At 38.7% G+C, this 22,772-nt stretch overlaps 1 protein-coding gene across 1 annotated transcript in view; it reads left to right on the plus strand.

The window, feature by feature from the left end:
• Meikin (meiotic kinetochore factor) overlaps nucleotides 1–22,772 on the plus strand; it is a 43,500-nt gene that overhangs the window by 15,004 nt on the left and 5,724 nt on the right. Inside the window, exons 8-13 of the mRNA XM_027426213.1 lie at nucleotides 1,807–1,871; nucleotides 3,308–3,313; nucleotides 5,109–5,179; nucleotides 13,524–13,679; nucleotides 15,320–15,400; nucleotides 17,535–17,654. Coding sequence (XP_027282014.1) covers nucleotides 1,807–1,871; nucleotides 3,308–3,313; nucleotides 5,109–5,179; nucleotides 13,524–13,679; nucleotides 15,320–15,400; nucleotides 17,535–17,654 — 499 coding nt within the window. The remainder of the gene's footprint in view (nucleotides 1–1,806; nucleotides 1,872–3,307; nucleotides 3,314–5,108; nucleotides 5,180–13,523; nucleotides 13,680–15,319; nucleotides 15,401–17,534; nucleotides 17,655–22,772) is intronic.

Raw genomic sequence — 22,772 nt, forward strand, 5'->3', positions numbered from 1 at the left:
CTACTTTAGTCCCTACACAACTACTAAAGCAATTTTTCTCACCATGAAAGAAGATGGAAAGGCACCTTTTTCTGTCTAAATTTATATGAAATAAAAGCAGAATTATAGGGAAAATACTCAATTCTACTGGATTGCAAATAATTACGTCATCTAATTAAATTGAATTAGACTTTTAATTTCTTAGATTTTTTGGTGATCTGAAACGAAAAAAAAAAACCTATTCATGGTGAATTGCTAAAAAGTAGCAAAGTTGGTTTAAACCCTGGTGATTCTAACCATATGCACTATTCAGTATGACATTGAGAGTTTCCATGAAATATGCGGATGACTTATATAGTTTTCTTAGAGTTTAAGAACAGACTGACCTCTATTGGAACAATAACAATGGATTGTTTGTGTAATTGTTTCAAAACACTCAAAACTCTGTTTTAGGAGTTTGTTAACTCCTCTGTGGAGGTAGTTATTATTAAATAATGCCAATATCTCTTGATGTTGAAGCTCTTAAAAAATATAAATACAATTGCCATGGGGAAGACTGAGGAGAAGTGTGTTATTGGAGGAAACATTCCGTTCAGGGCATGTGTACCGAACTAAGAGTTTGTGATAGAGACAGGATCTAAGTTCAAGAGGGTGGCCACAGTCTGAACTGTGAAAGGCCTTGAGGGTGGGATTTTTATTTTGTCCCAAAGATACTGAGAGCCACTGAAAGCTTTTCATCATGACTAAAGCAGACTGTGAAATTTTTAAATAATTTAACTCTCAATGAATGCTTATAGAAGACACAAGAAAATAGAAAGGCATCCTACAGAATGGGGAAAGTCTGTTTCCAGATTTACTGATACAATGCCAAAGAAAGCCAGTGTCAGACAAGTGTATGTGGTAGGATAGGGGTAGGGGACAAGAACTAGAGAAGGACAGATAGGGCAGCTGTTCCCATAGCACTGAGTTCGAGTAGGGTCACACTTAATAGTAGAAGTTTGGAGTTGTGCTAACATACTGGGCTCTTTTTCTCCTAAAAATAGCTGTTTATTCAGAGAATACCTGAGATGCATTAGTAAAAGGTGAAAGATTTATACGATCTGAAAAGAAACAAGAGTATATCTAAAATGCATTAGTAAGAAGCTTACATAAAGGCTCATTTAGAAGCAAGGCAGTAAGAGCTTAAAGGTAAATGACAGAAAAATAGTTTGAGCTCTACTGCATTCAACTTTTCAATTAACTAATACAAGAATTTAGAAAAGTCTCCTCTCACATTTGGTTTTCAACTCTGTTGTCTTCAAGGAAATCTGTCTTCCTCAGACCCTGTTTTGGGGTCAAACACTGAACTTGGATCCTTTCACATTCTTGTAATAACTCATTTTCTCTTGCATGTTTACTTAGAATGAAACACAATCTCATTTGTGGAGGTACCAAAGAGAGAAAGATACTCATTTCCAAAAATATCGTTCATAATTGAAATCTTTACCACAAAAATCCTGGGCAACAGGTTTGCCATTTCTTTGCATAAATAAGGCAAGTAAGACTCAGGACAGGTTGGGTAGCTTTCCCAAGGCCACTAAAGTTTGAGTAGTAAAGCTGCTGTTAAACTGCGGTCTGTGTAACTCTAAACATCATGGCTTTCCTCTACACATGTGTCACACTGATAAATGTGTAAGTACATGTTACTGTTATCTGTTACTATAAATATGATGCATTTTTCTAACCAGTTATATTTTGCTACAGAATAAATAATTGCACATCTTTATTTTCAGTATAATTTGAAAATCTAAAAGATTAAAAAATATCACTAATTTGTTCTTATTACAGAGGGATGACATTAGAAGCCCCACATATTTCTCCTGAACCAAAGTATACTTCAAATTTAACATCAGGTAATAATTAACAGCACTAATATCTGGTGTACTGATTTGGTACAAGACAGTGATTTTTAAAGTCCCAGATAAGAAATTCCTGCCCTCTTTTCCCATAGGCTGATGCTCCAGAGAGTTACAGTCTTCTAACATAGTCATATAGCAGATTGCCTGCAACCCCAAGAGCCCTAAGACAAGCAGGTACCAGCAACTAGTAAGGAAAGAGAGGGGTCCAGTGACTCCTGCTTATCTGTGATTTTTGTAGCACTCTCAGCATACCCTATACTGAAAATGAACAATAATGATTGATTCCTTACACTAAGAGAAGAGAGGTAATGAAAGTGAGACCTAGGCTGTAGCATGCTTACCTAGCATGCACAAGGCCATGTGTTCAATACTGAACACCAAATACAAAAAAAGGGGGAAAAACCATTAATGGGAGAATGGTTATGGTACAAAAACCAATCACAATTTTACCTAGGTCTTGTCAAATCAAGAGTTTGGAAAATTTTGTTTTAAAAGCATACTGGTAGAGCAGAGTAGTGATTCTGGAATTATATATGCTTTTGTATTCCTCTTTTTTTCAGTTTCCTCAGTTTGTTATGCAAATGTCACTGAAAAAGGGTGGATGAAACACGGTGCTATTTTCACAGGGAAATTTGGAAAGGACCAGAGTGATCTGAGTAGCAGACTCAAAAGCTCGTCTTTAGAAACTGGGTGTATGTAAGATGCAGGGATGTGGGAGTCACTGTAGACATTTAAAGCTGGAGACCAACATTCTTCTAGATCCATGTGCACAGTCAGTGTTGTCTTCTAGTCAGATAAAAAGTTGTAAGCTAAAAGAGTATTCTTTGGCCTTGGTTATCCCACGCCCATATTCTACAAATAATTCAACCATCTGCATCTTTTGTCATGTCCTCTTACATGAACTCAACTCTAGCTCAAACACAACTGGGGCATCTTTGGAGGACTATCCACCCAACCATAAGCATATTCTGCTTTACAAGTAGTGTGGCACACTTGTACCTTCATGGTCCCAAGACTTGATGACCTCCCCTTCAGTACCTATCATCCTGTCTGGAGCTGGTATCCATCCCCTCAAAGATCAACATCACTGACTACCACCAGTTCTAGCCTGCCTTCATCTTCTTGGGCAAATGGTTTGTTGCAGGAGCCATTCAAGGGGGGTCTGAAGCTCTGGTCAAGGTATCAATAACTACAAGATGCCTTGCTAAGTCCTCCATGGACCACACACTGGAGGCCCTCCTACCTCTGCTACCTCCATGGCCAGGTTCTCTCTCCTTGTTTTTGTTTTGTTTTGTTGAGCAGAGTCTCATGTAGCCTAGACTTGCCTTGAATTTTCTGTGTAGCTGAAGATGACCTTCAGTTTCTGATCCTCCCACCTCTACTCCCTGACTAGGAGTATAGGCATGCACTACTATACCGGGTGTATGTAGTGTTGGGTATGGAATTTAGGGCTTTTTACATGCTGGTACCAACTGAGCTACATCCTTAGCCTTGTTTTAGTATTCTTTTATGTGTTGATTCACTTGAGATTTAAAATTAAATAAATCACACCTTGCTCTTAAGGCATTTTTATATACCCTTTAATTCAACAACCCCAACTATGTTCTATCTGTGTGCCAGACTTTTTCTGAGTATTAAGCAATCAGGAAGTAGCTGTGCTCCTGCCATTGTCTCAAGAGTCCTATAGTCCAGTAACAGACAAGCACAAAATTACTTTCTGGTAATACTTACTCAGGCTCCTTGGCAATCATGTCTATTGCTATTAGCTATAAAAATTGAGAACTCTTCAAAGCTAATTTCTAGACTCTAATCTCTTTCTTTATTTCATTATTTGTTTATCTTTATTTTATGTGCATTGGTGTTTTGCCTGTATTATGTCTATGTGAGGGTGTTGGATCCCTTGGAACTGGAGTTACAGACAGTTGTGAGCTGCCATGTGGGTGCTATGAATTGAACCAGGGGCTTTTGAAAAAGCAGCCAGTGCTCTTAACCTCTGAGCCAACTCTCCAGCCTCCCTGAAAAAAAAACTTGAGCAAATGATGCTAGGTTTACATTTTTGGTAAATAAGAGGACAATGGATTATAGAGAGATGAACGAAAGCCCTTATGATAATGTAAAGGCAAAGCTTTTGGTGCCTCAAATCAGGTTAGTGATGCACAGGGTAAAGACAAGTTGGATGTGCAAAATTAACTTCCAATTATGTGCATAATACACACAGTGATAGTACTCAATGAATACTGTTGCTTTGTACTATATTGAGTCTGGGGAGTCGAGAACAGGGAGATGTGAGGAGGAGCATAAAAGCCAAAGAGAGGAGATGGTCAGCACCTTATGTTAAGATCCAGTGAGAGAGAACAGGGAGTGTCTGGTGATGTTAGTGAGGGCTAAACTAGACTGCTTTGAATTTGAGAGTACATAGGAGGAGAGGCAATGAAGTCAATATATATAGATGGCTCTTTGAAGAAATTCAGCCACAGGGAAGATGTGGTGCAGACGGAGAGAATATGGAGCACAGGAGAAGTTTGAGTAGCACAGGCCAGGTTTTAAATGCTGATATAGCCAGGTATAAGTAGCAGGTACATGGAGTCATTGCTACTCAGGAGACTGAGGCAGAAGAATGGCTTAAGCCTAGAAATTCAAGACGAGTCTGGACAACATAGAAACCTCATTTCATCCATAAGTAAACGACTAAATACTGGTAGGAAGGTCACAGTAGAAAAGCAGTGCTTAATACAGGGGAGTAGAAGTAAAGAACTTTACTTACACACATCCCTACTAAATCAAAAGTAAACCATGTGTTTTACTTCTGTGAAACATGGAGCTCTTTTGTTTTATGTGTTGGGGTATGGGTGTTTTGCCTGCACATATGTGTGCATACCATGTATGTGTGCAGTGCCTGCAATGGCCATTGGATCTCCTGGAACTGGAGTTACAGATGGTTGTGAACCACTATGTGGGTGCTGGTGATCAAACCCAGGGTTAGGCTGCAAAAGCAGCCAGTGCTGTTAACCACTGGGCTAACTCTATCCTCATCTGACATAAGTTTTTAAAGGATGTTTTCTTCTATCGGAGGCAAGTTAGATTATTCAACATACATTAAATTTTTCTTCCTTTATAGAGGTAAAGTCATTAAAACCAGGGGTTTGATTTGGTTTTGAATTTGAATTCTCTGTCCTTTATACTTAATTTAATGGCTGGTTAAATAGAATTAAACTATGTTTTCATTTGTAGAAAATGCAGTGTCTGGGGTTATATTTGCTGAGAAAACTGGCCCTCCAACCATCAAAAAAACAAAGAAAAAAGCAAGTATTGAAGCAGGATAACTATACAAGTAATTGCACCAATAAAAGATGTGATTTTAATTAACACATGCAGAAAATATTTTCTGTGTATTTAGAGAGCAATATAAAAACTCATTTTTTCTGAAAATCTGAATAATTTATTATTACAGAATTGAAGAGACTAGCAACTCTAGGTACACATTTGAGAGCATAATATTCCAAAACTAACAGCTTTGAAGTATATTATTTAGAGTTTTACATGAATTCAATAATGAGCTTATTTCTGAATATTTTAAAATTACTTTAAAGCATTAAGTATGTAACAAAGAGCAAAATTTTCAGTTTTATTTTTTTTATTAGAAAGAAAATTATTTTACATGTCAATCCCAGGTCGCTCTCCCTACCCTCCTCCCCTGCCCCCACAACTAACACCCTGCATATCCCATACCCTTTCTGCTCCCCAGGGGGTGAGGCCTTCCATGGGGGGGAATCTTCAAAGTCTGTCATATTCCTTAGGATAGGGCCTAGGCCAACCTCCTTGTGTCTAGGCTCAGGAAGTATCCCTCTATGTGGGATGGGCTCCCAAAGTCCATTTCTATGCTAGGGATAAGTACTGATCCACTACAAGAGGCCCCATAGATTTCCAAGGTCTCCTCACTGACACCCACATTCAGGGGGTCTGGATCAGTCTCATACTGGTTTCCCAACTATCAGTCTGGAGACCAAGAGCTCTCCCTTGTTCATGTCAACATAAACCCAGCCACACTGAACTTATTAGAAGAAAAAGTAGGAAATACCCTTGAACGAATTGGTACAGGAGACTGCATCCTAAACATAACACCAGTAGCACAGACACTGAGATCAACAATTAATAAATGGGACCTCCTGAAACTGAGAAGCTTCTGTAAGGCAAAGGACACAGTCAACAAGACAAAACAACAGCGCTTGGATTGGGAAAAGATATTTACCAACCCCACATCCGACAGAGGGCTGACCCCCAAAATTTACAAAGAATTCAAGAACCTAGTCTCCAAAACACCAAATAATCCAATTAAAAAGTGGGGTACAGAACTAAATAGACAATTCTCAATAGAGGAATCTAAAATGACTGAAAGACACATAAGAAAATGTTCAACATTCTTAGCCATCAGGGATATGCAAATCAAAACAACTCTGAGATACCATCTTACACCTGTCAGAATGGCTAAAATCAAAAATACCAATGACAGTTTGTGCTGGAGAGGATGTGGAGAAAGGGGAACATTCCTCCACTGCTGGTGGGAGTGCGAACTTGTACAGCCACTTTGGAAATCAGTATGGTGATTCCTCAGGAAAATGGGAATCAGTCTACCACAATATCCAGCAATTCCACTCTTAGGCATATACCCAAAAGAAGCACATTCATACTATAAGGTCATCTGCTCAGCGATGTCCATGGCAGCATTATTTGTAATAGCCAGAACCTGGAAACAACCTAGATGCCCCTCAACTAAAGAATGGATAGAGAAAATGTGGTACATTTACATAATGGAGTACTACTGGCAGGGGGGGGGGGAGGTGGGAAACAATGGAATCTTGAAATTCGAAGGCAAATGGATGGAACTAGAAGAAATCATTCTGAGCGAGGTAACCCAGTCACAAAAAGACAGGCATGGTATGTACTCACTCATATGTGGATTTTAGACATAGAGTAAAGGATTACCAGCTTACAATCCACACTGTCAGAGAAGCTAGTAAACAAGGAGGACTCTAAGAGAGACATACATGGTCCCCTGGAGAAGGGGAAAGGGTCAAGATCTCCTGAGCAAATTTGGAGCATGGGGGGAGGGGAGAGGGAGCTAGGAGAATGAGAAGGGAAGAAGAGGAGGGGTGAGGAGGACATGAGGGAGCAGGAAGGTTGAGTTGGGGGAAGAATAGAGGAGAGCAAGATAAGAGATACCAAAATAGAGGGAGACATTTATAAGTTTTAAGAGAAATCAGGCACTAGGGAAATGTCTGGAGAGCTACAAAGATGACACCAACTAACAATCTGAGCAACAGAGGAGAGGATACCTTAAATCCCCTCTCCTGATGAGATTGATGACTAATTCATATGCCATTGTATAGCCTTCATCCAGCAGCTGGTGGAAGTAGAAGCAAACACCCACAGCTAAACCTTGAACTGAAATGAAAAACAGTTGCAGAGGAGGACTGATGGGCAAAGGGGTCCATACCAGGCTGGTGAAACCCACAGAAAAACTCATTTTTGAAACATAAGACTTTACTCAATTTTTTAAAACCTTATGCAGACTGTACACACACACACACATATATATATATATATATATATATATATATATATATATATATATACTTTATATAAGTTTAATAAAAGAGAAATAAAATGTGTTTTAACATTTTTTTCTGATTTCCTTTTAATGACTAGGTACACATTATTCATTAAGGTACAAATAAGAAATTTACTCTGTTACCAGAGCAACATTTTATGCTTAAGACTATAGTCTTTTGGAATCTGAAGTTCTCTGGGAAACGCTTTGGACTTTGAAAGCCTTTCATTAATTGTATCATTCCATTCAGATAAGTAGTTTGTTGTCGTTGTTTGCTCTCTTGTTGGATGATATCTATTTTATAGCTGACTATTTTATATAGTCTTATATTTTCATCATTTTTTTAGTGTTTTGTATCAGCTCTTTCTTGCCCTAAAATCCATTTTCTTCCTATTATATAGATTAGGGAACAAATTGGGAAAAGGCAAACATGTTAGCAGGGAGATGTATCATAAGAAATTAAAAATAGTTTTGGTGAGAGATTTTGTGTTTGGCTTTGATTAAGGTGTTTTATAGAAGGGATGGAGAGATGTACTTGTATGGAAGATAATTTTGCCTGTAGAGTTGACAGATTAATATAGAGGGAGGAGTGAGAAGTATTGGCAAAGACTTCTAATCCTTGTCTTGAGAAGCTGATTTGATAAAGACAACATTGGAGGGGCTGGAGAGAGGACTCAGTTGATTAAGAGCTTGGCATAGAAGCACATGTAGCTAGTCTTTCTCTGTTCTGCCAGCCAGATCCCAAATCACTTATGTGAAGACTTACTATTAATTATGAAAGCTCAGCCAATAGCTTAGGCTAGTTTTTAGCTAGCTTTTATAACTTAACCAACTCATTTCTATTAATCCATGTGCTGCCTGAGGTTCATTTACCTCATCTATGTATTGTCCATCCTGCTTTCCTGCCTCCTCTGTGTCTCCTTGCATCTCTGCTTTCTTCTTCCCAACATCCTCTCTGCCTTCCAAATCCTGCCTAGCTATTGGCCAGTCAGATTTTTATTAAACCAATCCAAGTGACACATCTTCACAGTGTACAAAAGATTATTCTATATTTCCCTCTTTTTGTCTAAATAAAAAGGAAAGATTTTAACTCTAACAATGCAAAACTATATATAATAAGAATAATTACCAAGTAAGAAATACATTTACAATGCCCAATCCATTATTATTTGGTAAATTTAGATATAATATTCCATTATCTATCCTCTCTTGATGAGTCCAAAGTTTTGTACCTAATTTACTTTCTATCATGATTAAGGGAAACTGTAGCTGTAACTATCTAGTCTTCAACTCCATCAGTTACCCCATAACATGTAGGAACTGAGGGATGCTGGGAGATCCTGGCAGCTAAGTCTGCTTTAATATGTTAAATAGTCACCTCAACTGTTTGTCCCAGGTTTGAAACTTAACACTTGGAAGATGGTAGTGAATTTTCAAATGTTACACTGCAGCACCAAAGGCATAATACATGAAAGAAATCATTGATAACTATAATTCATCAAAATTTCATTCCTGATCAGTGAAATCCAATGTTGAGAAAGAGAAGACAAACCTCACATTTCTAAAAGGTAGATATGATGATGATCTAAAAACACACAAAGAATTTTAAAGTTTAAATATGAAGTAATGGACAGTGGACAGAAGATCTGAGCAGATACTTAAGGTATGCAGATGGCAAGAAGTGTGTTAAAAGTTGTTCATCATCACATGCCCATAGAAATTTGCAAATAAAACACACCAGTAGAATGTTGCAAATCTAAAACATGGACAGGGCCAAATTCTGCTGCAGATGTATAGCAACAGGAGTGCTCTGTCATTGCTGGGGCTGCAGATGACACAACCACACTAGAAGACAAGTATTTATTCCTAGTGAATGAATGGACTTTGGGAGCCCATTCCCCATAGAGGGATACTCTCTCAGCCTAGACACATGGGGGAGGGCCTAGGCCCTGCCCCAAATGATGGGGCCGGTAGGGGGTATGGGAGGATGGGAGGGAGAGGGAGAGGGAACTGGGACTGATATGTAAAATAAAATTGTTTTTAATTTAAAATTTTAAAAAGCCAAAAAAAAAGATAGTAGGTAAAGGCTCGTGTTATATAAGCCTGATGCCATGGGTTTGATCCCAGGAACCTATGGCAGGAGAGAAGCAGCTCCCAAAATTTTCCTCTGACTTTCACATGCATGCCATGAAGGTGCACCTGAACATATGCACGCAAACATACTAATAATATTTTTAAAGCAACTGGGTTGTAAGCCATGTGAAAAAACTTATTTGAAAAGATTTATGTGATTCTAACTCTATGATATTCTAGAAAAGGCAAAACTACAGAGATAGTAAAAACAAGCAAAAACCTAATGGCTGCCTGGAATCGGAAGAAGAGAGGGATTAGGAGGTAAAGTATAGAGGAATTTTTAGGACAAACAAGCTATTCTTTATGATTCTACATGGCGAATATATGTTAAATATTTGTCAAAAAGTACAGAATATACAACATTGAGTGGATCCCAAGGTTAACTGTAGGTTTTAGATGCTGCTGGTATGTAAATGTAGATACATTGATGATGAGAAATATGCCACTTGTCATATAGAGGATGTTAATAGAGGGAGGGGTATACATATGTGTTTCAGGACTATCTGAGAACTCTGTACTTCTGTTCGACTTTGATATAAAATCAAAACTGTTCAAATTTTGCATTAGTTTAGATGAGAATAGTGATTGTATTTAGAATCATAAAAGAGTCTGGTGATTTCAGCAAGAACAATTTAGTGGACTGTTGAGCATCAAAGCAAATTGGGATAAGTTAGAGTTATGGAAAGAGAAGAAGTCATAATTTTGTATAGAACCCAACCCTAAATACATCTATGACCATAACTGACACTCAGGACCTGTGTGGCAAGACAGGGGAACTGCTGAAAGAACTAGATGATCTGAAGGTGGAGCTATCCCAGCTCATGTTGCCAAGGAGACAAGCAGTGCCAGTTCAAGTTCTCCAAGATGTCAGTCTTCCAGAAATCCATCACCTATGTCCTCACTGTCATTAATAAGCATACCAAAAAATAAAAATAAAAACTCCAGGAAATTCTACAAGGGCAAGAAGTATAAGCCTCCAGAGAGCTACCCAACATGATGAGAGCCATGCGCTGCTGGTTCACCAAGCACAAAGAGAAGCTAAAGACAGGGAACAGTTGCAGAAGGAGGGGCTGAACACACTGCACAAGTATGCCGTCAAGGCCTGAGGTGACAAAGGCAATAAAGTGCAAGACTGGGAGTCAGGGGAAGAATCAACCCTAAAGGGAAATAGTAGAAAAGAGTAGCAATTGAATGGAGAGGCAGGGTCTCAGAATCCTTTAATTTAAAAAACTGGATATATCAGATTGCTTTTGAGAGCCACTAAAAATGGTGGATGGGAAGATGGGAGCACAGCATTGAATTCTACCCGGTAGGCAACTTGAGCTGGTGACTCTACTTTCGTCTTACCAGAGTTCTCTCTCTTTTCAGAAGTCCTAACATGTCTCCTGCCTAGCTATTGGCTGTTCAGCTTTTTATTACACCAATCACAGCAATACATTTTCACACAGTATACAGATATCCCACAACAGAAAGAATTAGAGAAAAGGTTACTTAGTACTGGTGTAGTGGAATGGAAATTTGTCACTAATATGAGACTCTAGGAACAAGAATGTATTAAAACTGGATTGTGGTAATGGTCGCATGATCCTAAAAGTATCTTTGAATTTCATACTTATGCGAACTTTAGGGTATGTTAGATCATATCTCAATAAAACTATTTAAGAATATTTTTGCTGTTGGTACACAATGTGAACGTGTTATTGACTTTACTGAAAGAGGACATTTGCACCTGCTTCCCTTGGGACTTTGGCCATGCATCCTTTCAAGTCCTTCCAAGGCTGACTTTGCCCTATGTGCTTTTGTTGTGATTGGTCCTAGTCTTATGTACAACTAAAAATCTTAAAAATATACCTAAGCATTTTAACATAACTGAATTCCCAAAACTATCTCAAATAAATGAAGGAGTCTTTTGCCATTTTTTTACAACTTGAAAATTAAAATGGACAATTAGAAATTCAAAAAAGAATATGCTATTTTAAAATGTCTATATTATATTGAAGAGAGAAGTCCTTGAGAACATAAGGAGGCATCGGTCTAGAATTCAAGATGGGTACTACCCTTTAACAAAAAGGATATTTCCTTTGTGGTGGGTTTGCAGATGCAGTGTGAGAGGTCTGAATTTGCACTTAAAAGGGCAATAACACATTCAATGTTCTATCTTTAAATTCTTATTTTTTTTCAAGATAGGGTTTCTCTGTGTAGACCTGGCTGTCCTGGAACTCACTCTGTAGACCAAGACTAGCCTTAAACTCACACAAATCTGCCTGCCTCTACATCCTGGGTGCTGGAATTAAAGGCATGCACCATCCCCACCTGTACCGAGCCTTGAAATTTTTGAGTCTTGGGTGGCATCCTGTTCGATGGTTACTGTTGTTACAAAAGTGTATGGTGAAAGACTTTTTTCCAGCTGAAAATTGCAAAAGAAAGAAGACAGGTCTAAGGGAAATAGAGCATTGTGAAGTACTCATGAGAAGCTACAAATGTGTAGTATAGTTACTGCTTTGTGAGGCAATTTTGTTGAGTCTGTGATTTGGATTTGCCATGTTACACAATTCTACCAGATATTCAGTTACACTGAAGGTACAGAGAATATGGAAGTGGGCTTGTCTGAGGTTGAAGATTTGGCAAGACATTTGTGCTAGAAAGGGAAGGAATCAGAAATTAATTATACTGATGGATAGTGATGGGTTAGATAGCCCACAAAGAAGACTAATGAAGGCTAGTGGTGAAGATACAGTATCAGAATCAGTTGACTAAAGATTTTGTTTAACAAGGGGGGACATGCTATTTCATGAAGGCACTTAAACAAGGATTAGGAGGGTATAGGAAGCTATCTGAATTGATGATTCTGCGGTTTCTATTGAAGGTGAGGGCTAGGCTTTGATGGTGATATGACTGGAATGGTATGAAGGAAAAGGCAACATAGAACTGGAGGAACTGAGAAGACAGCTGTGTATGTCATCTACCTGGTTGATGAAACTACTTAGAATGATGGCAAGACTGAAAGAGAAATCTGTTTTCAAGACTAAAATCTTGAGAGAAAAGAAGTCAGCTGGGGCTATTGCATGCTTTGCTATTGACTCATAGGCATGGACTATACCTTCCTTAGCACCCACTTCCTTCCCCCTACTCTGCCATCCTCTTCATATCCCCACCCCAACTTAAAATCCTTAGAATTACATCACCACAATCTAATTTTATGTGAAATTCAAATTTCACCTCTATACTTGTGTTTGGCGTGCTTATATTTTAAGTACTATAATATTATAAATACATTGTGAAACCATGAGACAAGTTCATAACTGGAGTCACTGAACCATGTATAATATTCGGTGCAGGGATTAGTTAACAAAACAACATATTTGTGATAGTTAACATGTCCTGATATTAAGAGGGTTTTCTTTTTTAGGTTTCTTAAATACAGATTATTGTATAATAAAGACAGTAATAAATATAATTTTTAGGTGTTGGCAAACAAATCTATATTTTTTTGCAAAACATTATTTAGGTTTCTAGCTCCTTTTACCCAAGTCATCATCCCCACTAGCCAAATTCTGTGCCACTGACAGATCCACATCTCCAACCTTGTAAAACACCATGTGAGCGTTGATACCTTAAATGTGGTAGAGTTGAGTATTTCAACTTATTTTGTCTTTCACCAGATTTTTCACTTAAATATATGAAACACACTGTTTTTAGGCATATATCAGGCTTTGGGTTGTTATGTTTTATAGTGCTGGCAATATATACCCCTAGCCTCAGAACATACTCTTTTTTGCCTAGAAAATCAATTATCTTCACACTTAAATCCCTTTTCAACTTGAAGAAGTAATAGGACACCTGAGAAGGACAAAGGATGTTTTATAGCATTGTGAATTATATTTGCTATTGTGAATGTGTTTCAGCCTGAAAAAGAATCTGAAGATAGAGGTCTACAAGTTCAAATGAAGTTAAGCTCTGGCCATCTCGACAACAAGGCTGCATTCCCCCATCATAGTTCAGCTCTTGAAAGTATTGCAGTCAGGGATGCTCTGCTGCCTCAATCCCTGGAACCTTTGTCAGTAAGTCCTGTATTTTGTTAACTCATAATTCTTAGAAAGACTATAAAGTGTACTGATTGGGAAAGCTTAGAAACACACAATTTCCTAACAAATATGAAAAAATAGTGTGTAGCTAAATTCTATAGCTGCATGCAAGCTAATGCTTTTTAAAGTAAACTAAGTGTTAACAGCTGTGTCACTGGGACCTCTGAAAAGATTTTGAGATGTAATTAAGAGTTCAAGTGGCTTATTGGAGCAGATAATACCTGAGGAAAAAATAAGAGGGATTGGACAGTGATTGCCTGGATCCAGTGGGGAGTTCTGAAGCAAAGAGCATGCAGCACCCAAGTCTATTGTGCTGTCTACTCAGGACTTGACAGCTGATGCAGATCTTAAAATTATTGCAGCTGGATTATTGCTAATCACACCCCTTGCAGTGTAGCAGCAGGTTCTTTGTTCAAGGAAATCTGAACCCCTGAAGCTGCCTCAATGATGGTAGAGCTAGCTCACCAGAAGACTGTCTTCTCTCCAGAATCCATACGTTCTCTCTGCATATACTCTTTGTAATCAAGCTCACTAATCCTAAAGGTAGACTGTCCTCATTGTTCAGATAAAGAAGTTAAAAATATATAGTTAATAAGTTAGAGTTAACATAATCCATACCAAGTTTTTGCCATAAGTTTTTAATATATACCCATAAAATTTTAGTAACAATTTTCTTAATAATCCATTTTTCATTAGTTTATTCCAACTGGTTTAAATAGATCAAATCAGAAGAAAAATAGAGTGAAAGAAAAGTAAAAGTGAAATAAAACTAACACAGACTTAACTATGATTCTCAGTTTATCTCAGGATTTCAGTTCCAGATCCAAACCTAGATTCCTTTAACAGTCACAAACTCAAGAAGAGAAACTTTTCAGAAAGGCATGGTGGGTTTACAGAGTCCAGGATTTAGAAAGGCAGCTGATTGCTGGAAATAAAGCGACCTCTGTCGCTCTGCCTGTCTTGTCACTCAGCTTTGTTTTTCCTCCCGCTTCTTCTTTGTTGCTGTTTGTCTTTCCCCGTGTCCCGCTGCCTCTCTCTGATTCCTGTCTCCCTGCTCCACACCATCCCTGCCCTTCTGTGCCTCTGCCCCTTTATCTCTTTCTGTTCACATTCTGTCACATTTTCTCTCACTTCTCCCTCCTCTCAATCTCTTCTCTTTTTTCTTCTGGTCTCTTCAAGCATCCCCCTCTTTCTGCATCTTTACCTCTCCCATTTTCCTTCTCATTTCTCCCCTACTTTCCATTCCCAGTTTGTTTATGTGAATCTTTCCATTAAAAAGTACAGTCCTATTCCAGGAACTAAACAAATCCTGGAAATAATTTTAAGACAGTTAAAAGAGGTAATCAAAGCTTATTAATTATTATTTTAGCTTCTCTTCCTAAATTAACAGTCATTTCAACCTCAGAATTCTTACGTAGCTGTTACACCAGATACAGTTCTATTCAGAGTTGTTTGACCTAGTCAGTCCAGAAAATTCTTCAGTTTACTACCTGGTGGTTTAAAATTTAATTAACAGAATGAGGATTTTATTACTATTACACATGGTCTAGTCTACTAACTGAATTATTATCTTAAAAATATTTTCTTTCTAATAATCTATTTGTAAATATTTATAGAAAAAAAGTTCTACTCCTCCTGATAAGCGAAGCAAAGCCCTGTTAACGAGTACACCATCTTCTGACACAGCTGACTTTGTGGTAAGTACTAGCATTTGACCCTTGTGGAATCTGTTTCCTGATTTCTCCTCTCCCCATTCATCTGCTTGCATCGTACCAGGGGCATTTGCCCATAAAGAGTAATACGTGTACTTTTCTGCTACCCACACACACTTTCACTGTAAATACTCTATATGTAAGGGAGAATACTGCAACACCAACCAGTGTTTGTTTGAGAATTTTGTTTAAAGATTTTTTTTCCCTGAGACAGGGTTTCTCTGTGTCTCTTTGGAGGCTGTCCTAGAACTAACTCTTGTAGACCAGGCTGGTCTCAAACTCACAGTGATCCGCCTGCCTCTGCTCCTGAGTGCTGGGAGTGCCACCATCACCCAGGAAGATTTTATTTTTAAGTATGTGTATGTGTCTGTGTACGGGTATGTGCATCTGCATGTGAGTGCCCACAGAGGCCAAAAGAGGGCATCAGATCCCCTGGAGCTGGAGTTACAGGTGGTTGTGAACTTCCTGGCTGGGAACTAAACTCAGGTCCTCTGCAACAGCAGTACACATTCGTAATGACTGAACCATCTCTAGCCCCAAACTTTCCAGGTCACAAATTCTTCTCCTCCGACCTCTTCCTTCTCTTTCCCTTTCTGCCCTGGCTAGCCCAGAACTCCCTTTGTAGACCAGGCTGCCCTTAAATGCATAGATATCAATCTAACTCTGATTTTGGAGTACCAAAGTCATATGCTACCATGACCAGCCTTTTCTGTGTATGTAACATAAAATTTAGAATTTTAATCATATTTAGCTGTGTATTGAACATTTCTGTATAGTGATCATCTCCATCTAGTTATAGTTTTTTTTTTCATTGTGTAAAACTGAAACTCCATACTTATTAAACAGTAACTCCCCATTGAACCCTCCCCAACACTGGCAATCACCTTTCTACTTTCTCTCTTTGAATTTGATTACATGAAGTGCCTTGTATAGTTAAAATCACACATTACTTAGCCTTTGTTTTTTGAGGTAAGGTCTGACTTATGCTGGGATCAATTGACTCTCCTGCCCCAGGCTCCCCAAGCAGCTGGAACTATGAGTATATTTTACCATGCCCAGCAGTAGTCCCCCTTTTATGACTAATATAATTCACAAATATTATTCCTTCAAGTTTACATATGTGATAGCATGTGTCTGAAATTACTTTCCAGGGCTGGAGAGATGGTTCAGTGGCTATGATCACTGATTGTTCTTCCACAGGACTGGGGTTTGATTCCCAACACACACATGGTGGCTCACAACCCTCTATAACTCCAGTTCCAGGAAATTCAACACACTTTTCTGGCCTCTGGCCTCTGGCCTCTGGCCTCTGTGGGTACTACATACACATGGTGCACAGACTTATGTAGCCCAAACACCCATATACATAAAATAAAATAATTTTAAAAACACATAATATGGGACAGCTCAGTAGGTAAGGGTACTTTCTTACAGCCTGAGTTCTATCCTCAGGACTCATACAATGAAAGGTGAAAAACAACTCCTGAGAGATGCTTTCTGATTTTCATGTAAGTGCAGAGGCATGTACACTCACAATACAACACACACACACACACACACACACACACACACACACACACACACACACACACTTACATTTTAGATATGAAAATATTCTGTTATACAATCATATTTATATGCTGTCAGTCAGTGGACATTTTGGTCACTTCTACTTTGATTGTTATGAACACTGGTGCTAAAGGCATATGCACAAGTATAAGTTCCTTATTTTCCATTCCTCTGAGCATATACCCATAAGTAGAATTTCTGGATGATATGGTAAGGACACTTTAAGTTTTCTAGAAAATCTTTTTCATAAGGCTTGTATCATTTCACAATCTTACAAGCAATGCACAAGATTCCAATCCCTGTACATCCTTGCCAGTATTTGTGATTTTGTATTCTGTTTGGCTTTAATGAGAAAATTATTTATACATTGATTTATCCACAGTTAAATATGTTTTGATGAATTATTTCCAAATGTAATTATGTTTACTTAAATGAAGTTGTGCATGAAATACACAAGAAAATGCTTTAATAAGATAGTATTTTCAATATTAGTTTAATTACCTAAAGCTGATGTTTTTGAAACTTTAAAAGGAGTTATATTGTTGTATAGATTGATTTGTCTCCAGTGCAAAATGTATCTTTTGAAGAACTATTTCCAAATGTCAGCAATTATGTTAACTCAAGTGAAGTTGTTCCTGTGTCAAGTTGGCAAGAAAGTTCTTCAAGTGAGGTAACATTTTCAAGATTTTCCTCAACTGCTGAAAGAACAGTTAGGATGATGATGATGTTTTGTGAGACCAGCATCCTTTGTGTGGAAAGAAACCTCTGTTGTTAGATACATGAGCTGCAAGTGCTTTCTCCACTCTCATGAGCTGCCTTTTCACTCTGTGTATAGGATCTTTTGAAGCCAACATTTGGAATTTTTCATTGTTTAAGTTTTCTCATTTTTCTTTTATGGCCTACATATTTGGTGTCATACAAAAAGTCATGACAAATAAAATGTCAGGAAGCTTCTGCCGATGTTTTCTTTAAAGAGGTGGAAAATCTATTTTTAGTTAATTGTTGTGTGTGCATCTAACTCCACTTTCACTTGTAAGTACCCAGTTTTAACAGTGCCATGTCCTAATTTTATTATCTGATAATTGTGTGTACAAAGGAAAGTTAAGTATAATAATTCTAGATTATAAACAGTTTGTTTTGTTTTATTTTTTGTGACTAGAGCTTATTAGAGTCAGGCTAGACTCAGATTCAGTATTAACCTCAAACTCTTTTTTTTCTTTTTCTCCATTTTTAAATTTAAATTAGAAACAAGATTGTTCTTCATGTTAATCCCAATTCCCTCTCCCTCCCCTCCTCCCCTGCCCCTCCCAACTAACACCCTACCTATCCCATACCCTTTCTGCTCCCCAGGGAGGGTGAGGCCTTCCATAGGGGATCTTCAGAGTCTGTCATATCCTTTGGGATAGGGCCTAGGACCTCCCCCTTGTGTCTAGGCTCAGGGAGTATCCCTCTATGTGGAATGGGCTCCCAAAGTCCATTCCTATGCTAGGGATAAGTACTGGTCTACTACAAGAGGCCCCATAGATTTCCGAGGGCTTCTCACTGGCACCCACATTCATGCGGTCTGAATCAGTCCCATGCTGGTTTCCCAGCTATCAGTCTGGGAAAGAACTCCCACTTGTTCAGGTCAGCTGTTTCTTTGGGTTTCAATAGCCTGGTCTTGACCCCTTTGCTCACCACTCCTCCTTCTCTGCAACTGGATTCCAGTTCAGTTCAGTGTTTAGCTGTGGGTCTGCTTCTATTTCCATCACCTGCTGGATGAAGGCTCTAGGATGGCATATAAGTCAGTCATCAATCTCATTATCAGGGGAGGGCATTTAAGGTAGCCTTTCCTCTGTTGCTTAGATCATTGGTGTCATCCTTGTAGATCTCCAGACATTTCTCTAGTGCCTGATTTCTCTTTAAACCTATAATGTCTCCCTCTATTAGATTATCTCTTATCTTGCTCTTTTCTGTTCTTCCTCCAGCTCAACCTCTCTGCCCCATCATGTCTTCCTCACCCCTTTTCTTCTCCCCTTCTCATTCTCATAGCTCCCTCTCCCCTCTTCCCGTGCTCCCAATTTGCTCAGGAGATCTTGTCCCTTTTCCCTTCTCCAGGGGACCATGTATGTCTCTCTTAGGGTCCTCCTTGTTTACTAGCTTCTCTGGCAGTGTGGATTGTAAGCTGGTAATCCTTTACTCTATGTCTAAAATCCATATATGAGTGAGTACATACCATGTTTGTCTTTTTTTAAACCTCAAACTCTTGTTATAACTTCCCAAATGCTTAGATCAAAGGCATGAGGCATCATGCCCAAGCAAGACAAAAACATTTTACTCCCAGAACTCAGTGAATCTCTTATTGTTTTTCACAAGTTTCATGTATGTATGTATGTATGTATGTATGTATGTATGTATGTATGTATAATCCAAAATGAAACAGGATAGGATGACTTATTGACCCATTAATTGGAAGGCAATGACTGAATTCAGAAATTGAGTAGCACTTTGTTAAAAATTCCTGTTGAAACTTCTAGATGCTTCTATGATTGTTTTTATTTATGTATTTGTTATTTGGATATATATGTGTGGTATAAGCATGTGTGTTCTCATGTCATGGCACAAGTGGGAATAGGTGTGTGTATAGTTCTGAGGTTGACATCAAGTACCTTCTCCAGTTCCTTCCCACTTTATATATTGGGGCCTGGTCTCTTTCTGAACCCAGAACTCTTGAATCTGGCTAGCCAGCTTACTCATGGAATTCTCCTGTTTCTGCCCTTCTGGTTCTGGGATGACATCAGGCCATCATATTTGCCTGATATTTACATGGGTGCTAGGGATCCAAACTCCAGTCCTCACACTTGTTTTTAACCTAGCTTGTCTTTATTTCCTCTCCCCTCCTTGTGTTTCTGTTACAAACAGGCTTTCATCATCTTTTCTGGTTTGTCATAGCCCAAGTAGAAGGAGAAAGGCTTGTTTTTATATGTGTATTTTAGTATTGGCTGAGGACTCCTGTTAGCTTTGCCCAAGTTTCATGTCGGCCCTGCCCCATCTGTCATTGCCAGAGAAATGAAAACTTGTAGTTGGCTAAGCCTGGGTTTTCTTCCCACTCCTGTGGTCATAGAACAAGGTTTGCAACTAGAAGGAAGGTGCAAAACTTGCTGAGCTAGCAGAACAAATTGCCATTCTCCATTACAACTCTTTTCATAGTATTTTATATTGAACAGAGAAATTGTGATCACCCCAAATTTCATTCCTTTCCAGATAACTTATTTTTTCAGCCTATTTCTTTTTTAAATTATTTTAATTACTCATATTTACATATCCATTCCCCCATTCCCTCACCCTCCCATCCTCCCATGTTCCCCACCCAACCCACCTCAACCCCCCCAACCCCCAACTCCTCCCCAGGATAGTGAGGCCCTCCACCAAGGACCCTCAGAGTCTTTCATATTGTTTGGGGAATGGCCTAGGCCCTCCTTGCTGTATCTGGGCTGAAATAGTATCCCTCCATAGGGAATGGGCTCCCAAAGTCCTTTTGTGCTCTAGGGATAAAGACTGGCTCCACTGTTAGAGGACCCATAGACTGTCTTGGACTCCTAGCTGGTACCCACATTCAGAGGGCTTGGTTTGGCCCAATGCTGTGACTTTATGACTAGGGTCTCCATTCTATCAGTAGGTCAGGTCCACTCTGTTTCTGTAGGTCTCCCAGCCCCATCTTGGCTCCTTTGCTCAACTCTCCTCCCTCTCCACAACTGAATTCCAGTAGTATGGTTCAGTGTTTAGCTGTGGATGTCTGTTTCTGCTTCTAACAGCAACTGGATGAAGACTCTCCTACCTCTCCCTGCCCCCAAGCTTCACTTTGGTCAGGGGTTCTTGTCCCCATCCCCTTCTTCAAGGGACTATGCAATCTTCTCTTGGGGTCCTCCTTGTTTCCCAGCTCCTCTGGCAGTGTGGAATGTAGGCTAGTGATTCTTTGCTCTATGTCTAAAAATCAAAAATGAGTGAGTACAGAAGATTTTCCTAATCTCAGCACTTGGAAGGAAAATATAGAGGATCTCAAGGCCTGGCTGGACTATATAGGGAAACTCTGCTTCAGAACAGAAAGCCCTCTTTTGAGGACATGTTGGAATGTGATGTTTTTTTTTATTTTAAAAGTAGAGTGGAGAACTTTAAGGAATATGTTGAGTCAGTTATCTTTATCTTACAGAATTCTTTTTTTTTAGTTCATATATTTTGTGTTATAGCTCTGATTATTGCTTAATTATTCTTTGGCAATATGAATTTTGGGTGTTTTATTGATTTTTCCTTTCTCTCATTGTTTATGTCAGTCTTTCCCTCTATATTTTGGGAGTGCTTCCCTATTATTTCCTTCAAAAGGTTATAAATAAGAAACACTTTGTAGCAGGTTCTGATAGCAGCTCTATACACTGAAGTTGCCTGGAACACCTTCTGGAAAAGCACTGAGTCTTAGGGAAGGTTTCATCCATACAACAGTTTTTGGTTCTGACAAAGAGCAGTGTACTGACTGGTCTGTCCACATGGATGTCAGTTCTGTCAGGCAAAGTTCAGACCATTAAGTAGATGGTTCAAATACAGTCCTTTTCTGTGTCTGCCCTAGAGACTGATGCTGAGTATAATGGAACATGAACAACTTTTTTTCTTCAGGAATTCTCTTTCTTAATGAGGAAAGTACAGTTTTTGGTCTCATAATTATTTGTTTCAGTGGAGATTCTCCCCTGTTCAGGGCATATAGAAAACTGTAATCACTTCTTCCAGTGGTCCCCACCCCCTACCCTGGAGTAGTCACTTGTTGAAGTGGCTGTGACAAATATTACAAAGTAGGTGGTTTCTTAAAACAAGAGAAAATATTCTACCACAGTTCTGAAATCAGGATGCTAGTAGGGTGCAGCTCCTCCACATCTACTGGAGGTGAATCTTTCTTCTGTCAGGCTACATGCCAGCATCTTATGACTGGGACAGAGTAAGTCTGGTCTTTGGCAATTCTTGTATAGCTCCATTCCCTCTTTGTGTATCTCTGTTCCTTCACACATTTTCCCTGTGTGTCGCTGTCCACGTTTCCTGTTATAAGGACACAGGTTATATTGAACTAAGGGCTGTTTTAACTTGATGAAATATGTAGTGATCATATTACCAAATAAAGTCACTTTCACAGTCACTGATGTCTCCTTTAGAAGGATATGGTTCTGCCCATGATACTTGTTTTCCTATCTAATCAATCCTAGACTCATTGTTAATCATTTGCCCAACTTTTTAGATCTGAAGATCCATCAAATTTTAACACACTGAAAAATCTTCTGCTGGAGTCTTCTGACTTGGGCTTTCTATGCCTGCACAGTTGTCAGTCATCCTGAGATTTGCCTGAACCATAATTCTGGGTATTCACTTCACAAATCTACACATACTCCCCAGTTGCTAGTATCCTCCCTCCCTTAATTTAGATAAATGAATCCTCCACTACCTCTTATGAAAGGGAGTATGGGATTGTTTGGGAATGTTCATGACAGAACAGGTTTTAATTCTATCCTCAGAGTTGAAGATTCACCTAATTTAGAGGCAGTACAAATAATTTTCTTCAACATTACCTTATCAGAGTTCTAGCTTTCCATGTTATTTTATGGAACCATATTGATTTTTTTCTGTTTCAGAAGCTGGAAAAAAATCTTGTCTTCGTATCCTGTGTTGTGAAAATTCTTGCCATGCCTCACTCTTTTTCCATTTTTCCATTTTCTGTGTCAGAATGTCATGAATTCTATTTGTATGTACATGTATGTATATGCATGGATCT

This window comes from Cricetulus griseus, chromosome 7, assembly GCF_003668045.3.
Source record: "Cricetulus griseus strain 17A/GY chromosome 7, alternate assembly CriGri-PICRH-1.0, whole genome shotgun sequence".
NCBI lineage: Eukaryota > Metazoa > Chordata > Mammalia > Rodentia > Cricetidae > Cricetulus > Cricetulus griseus.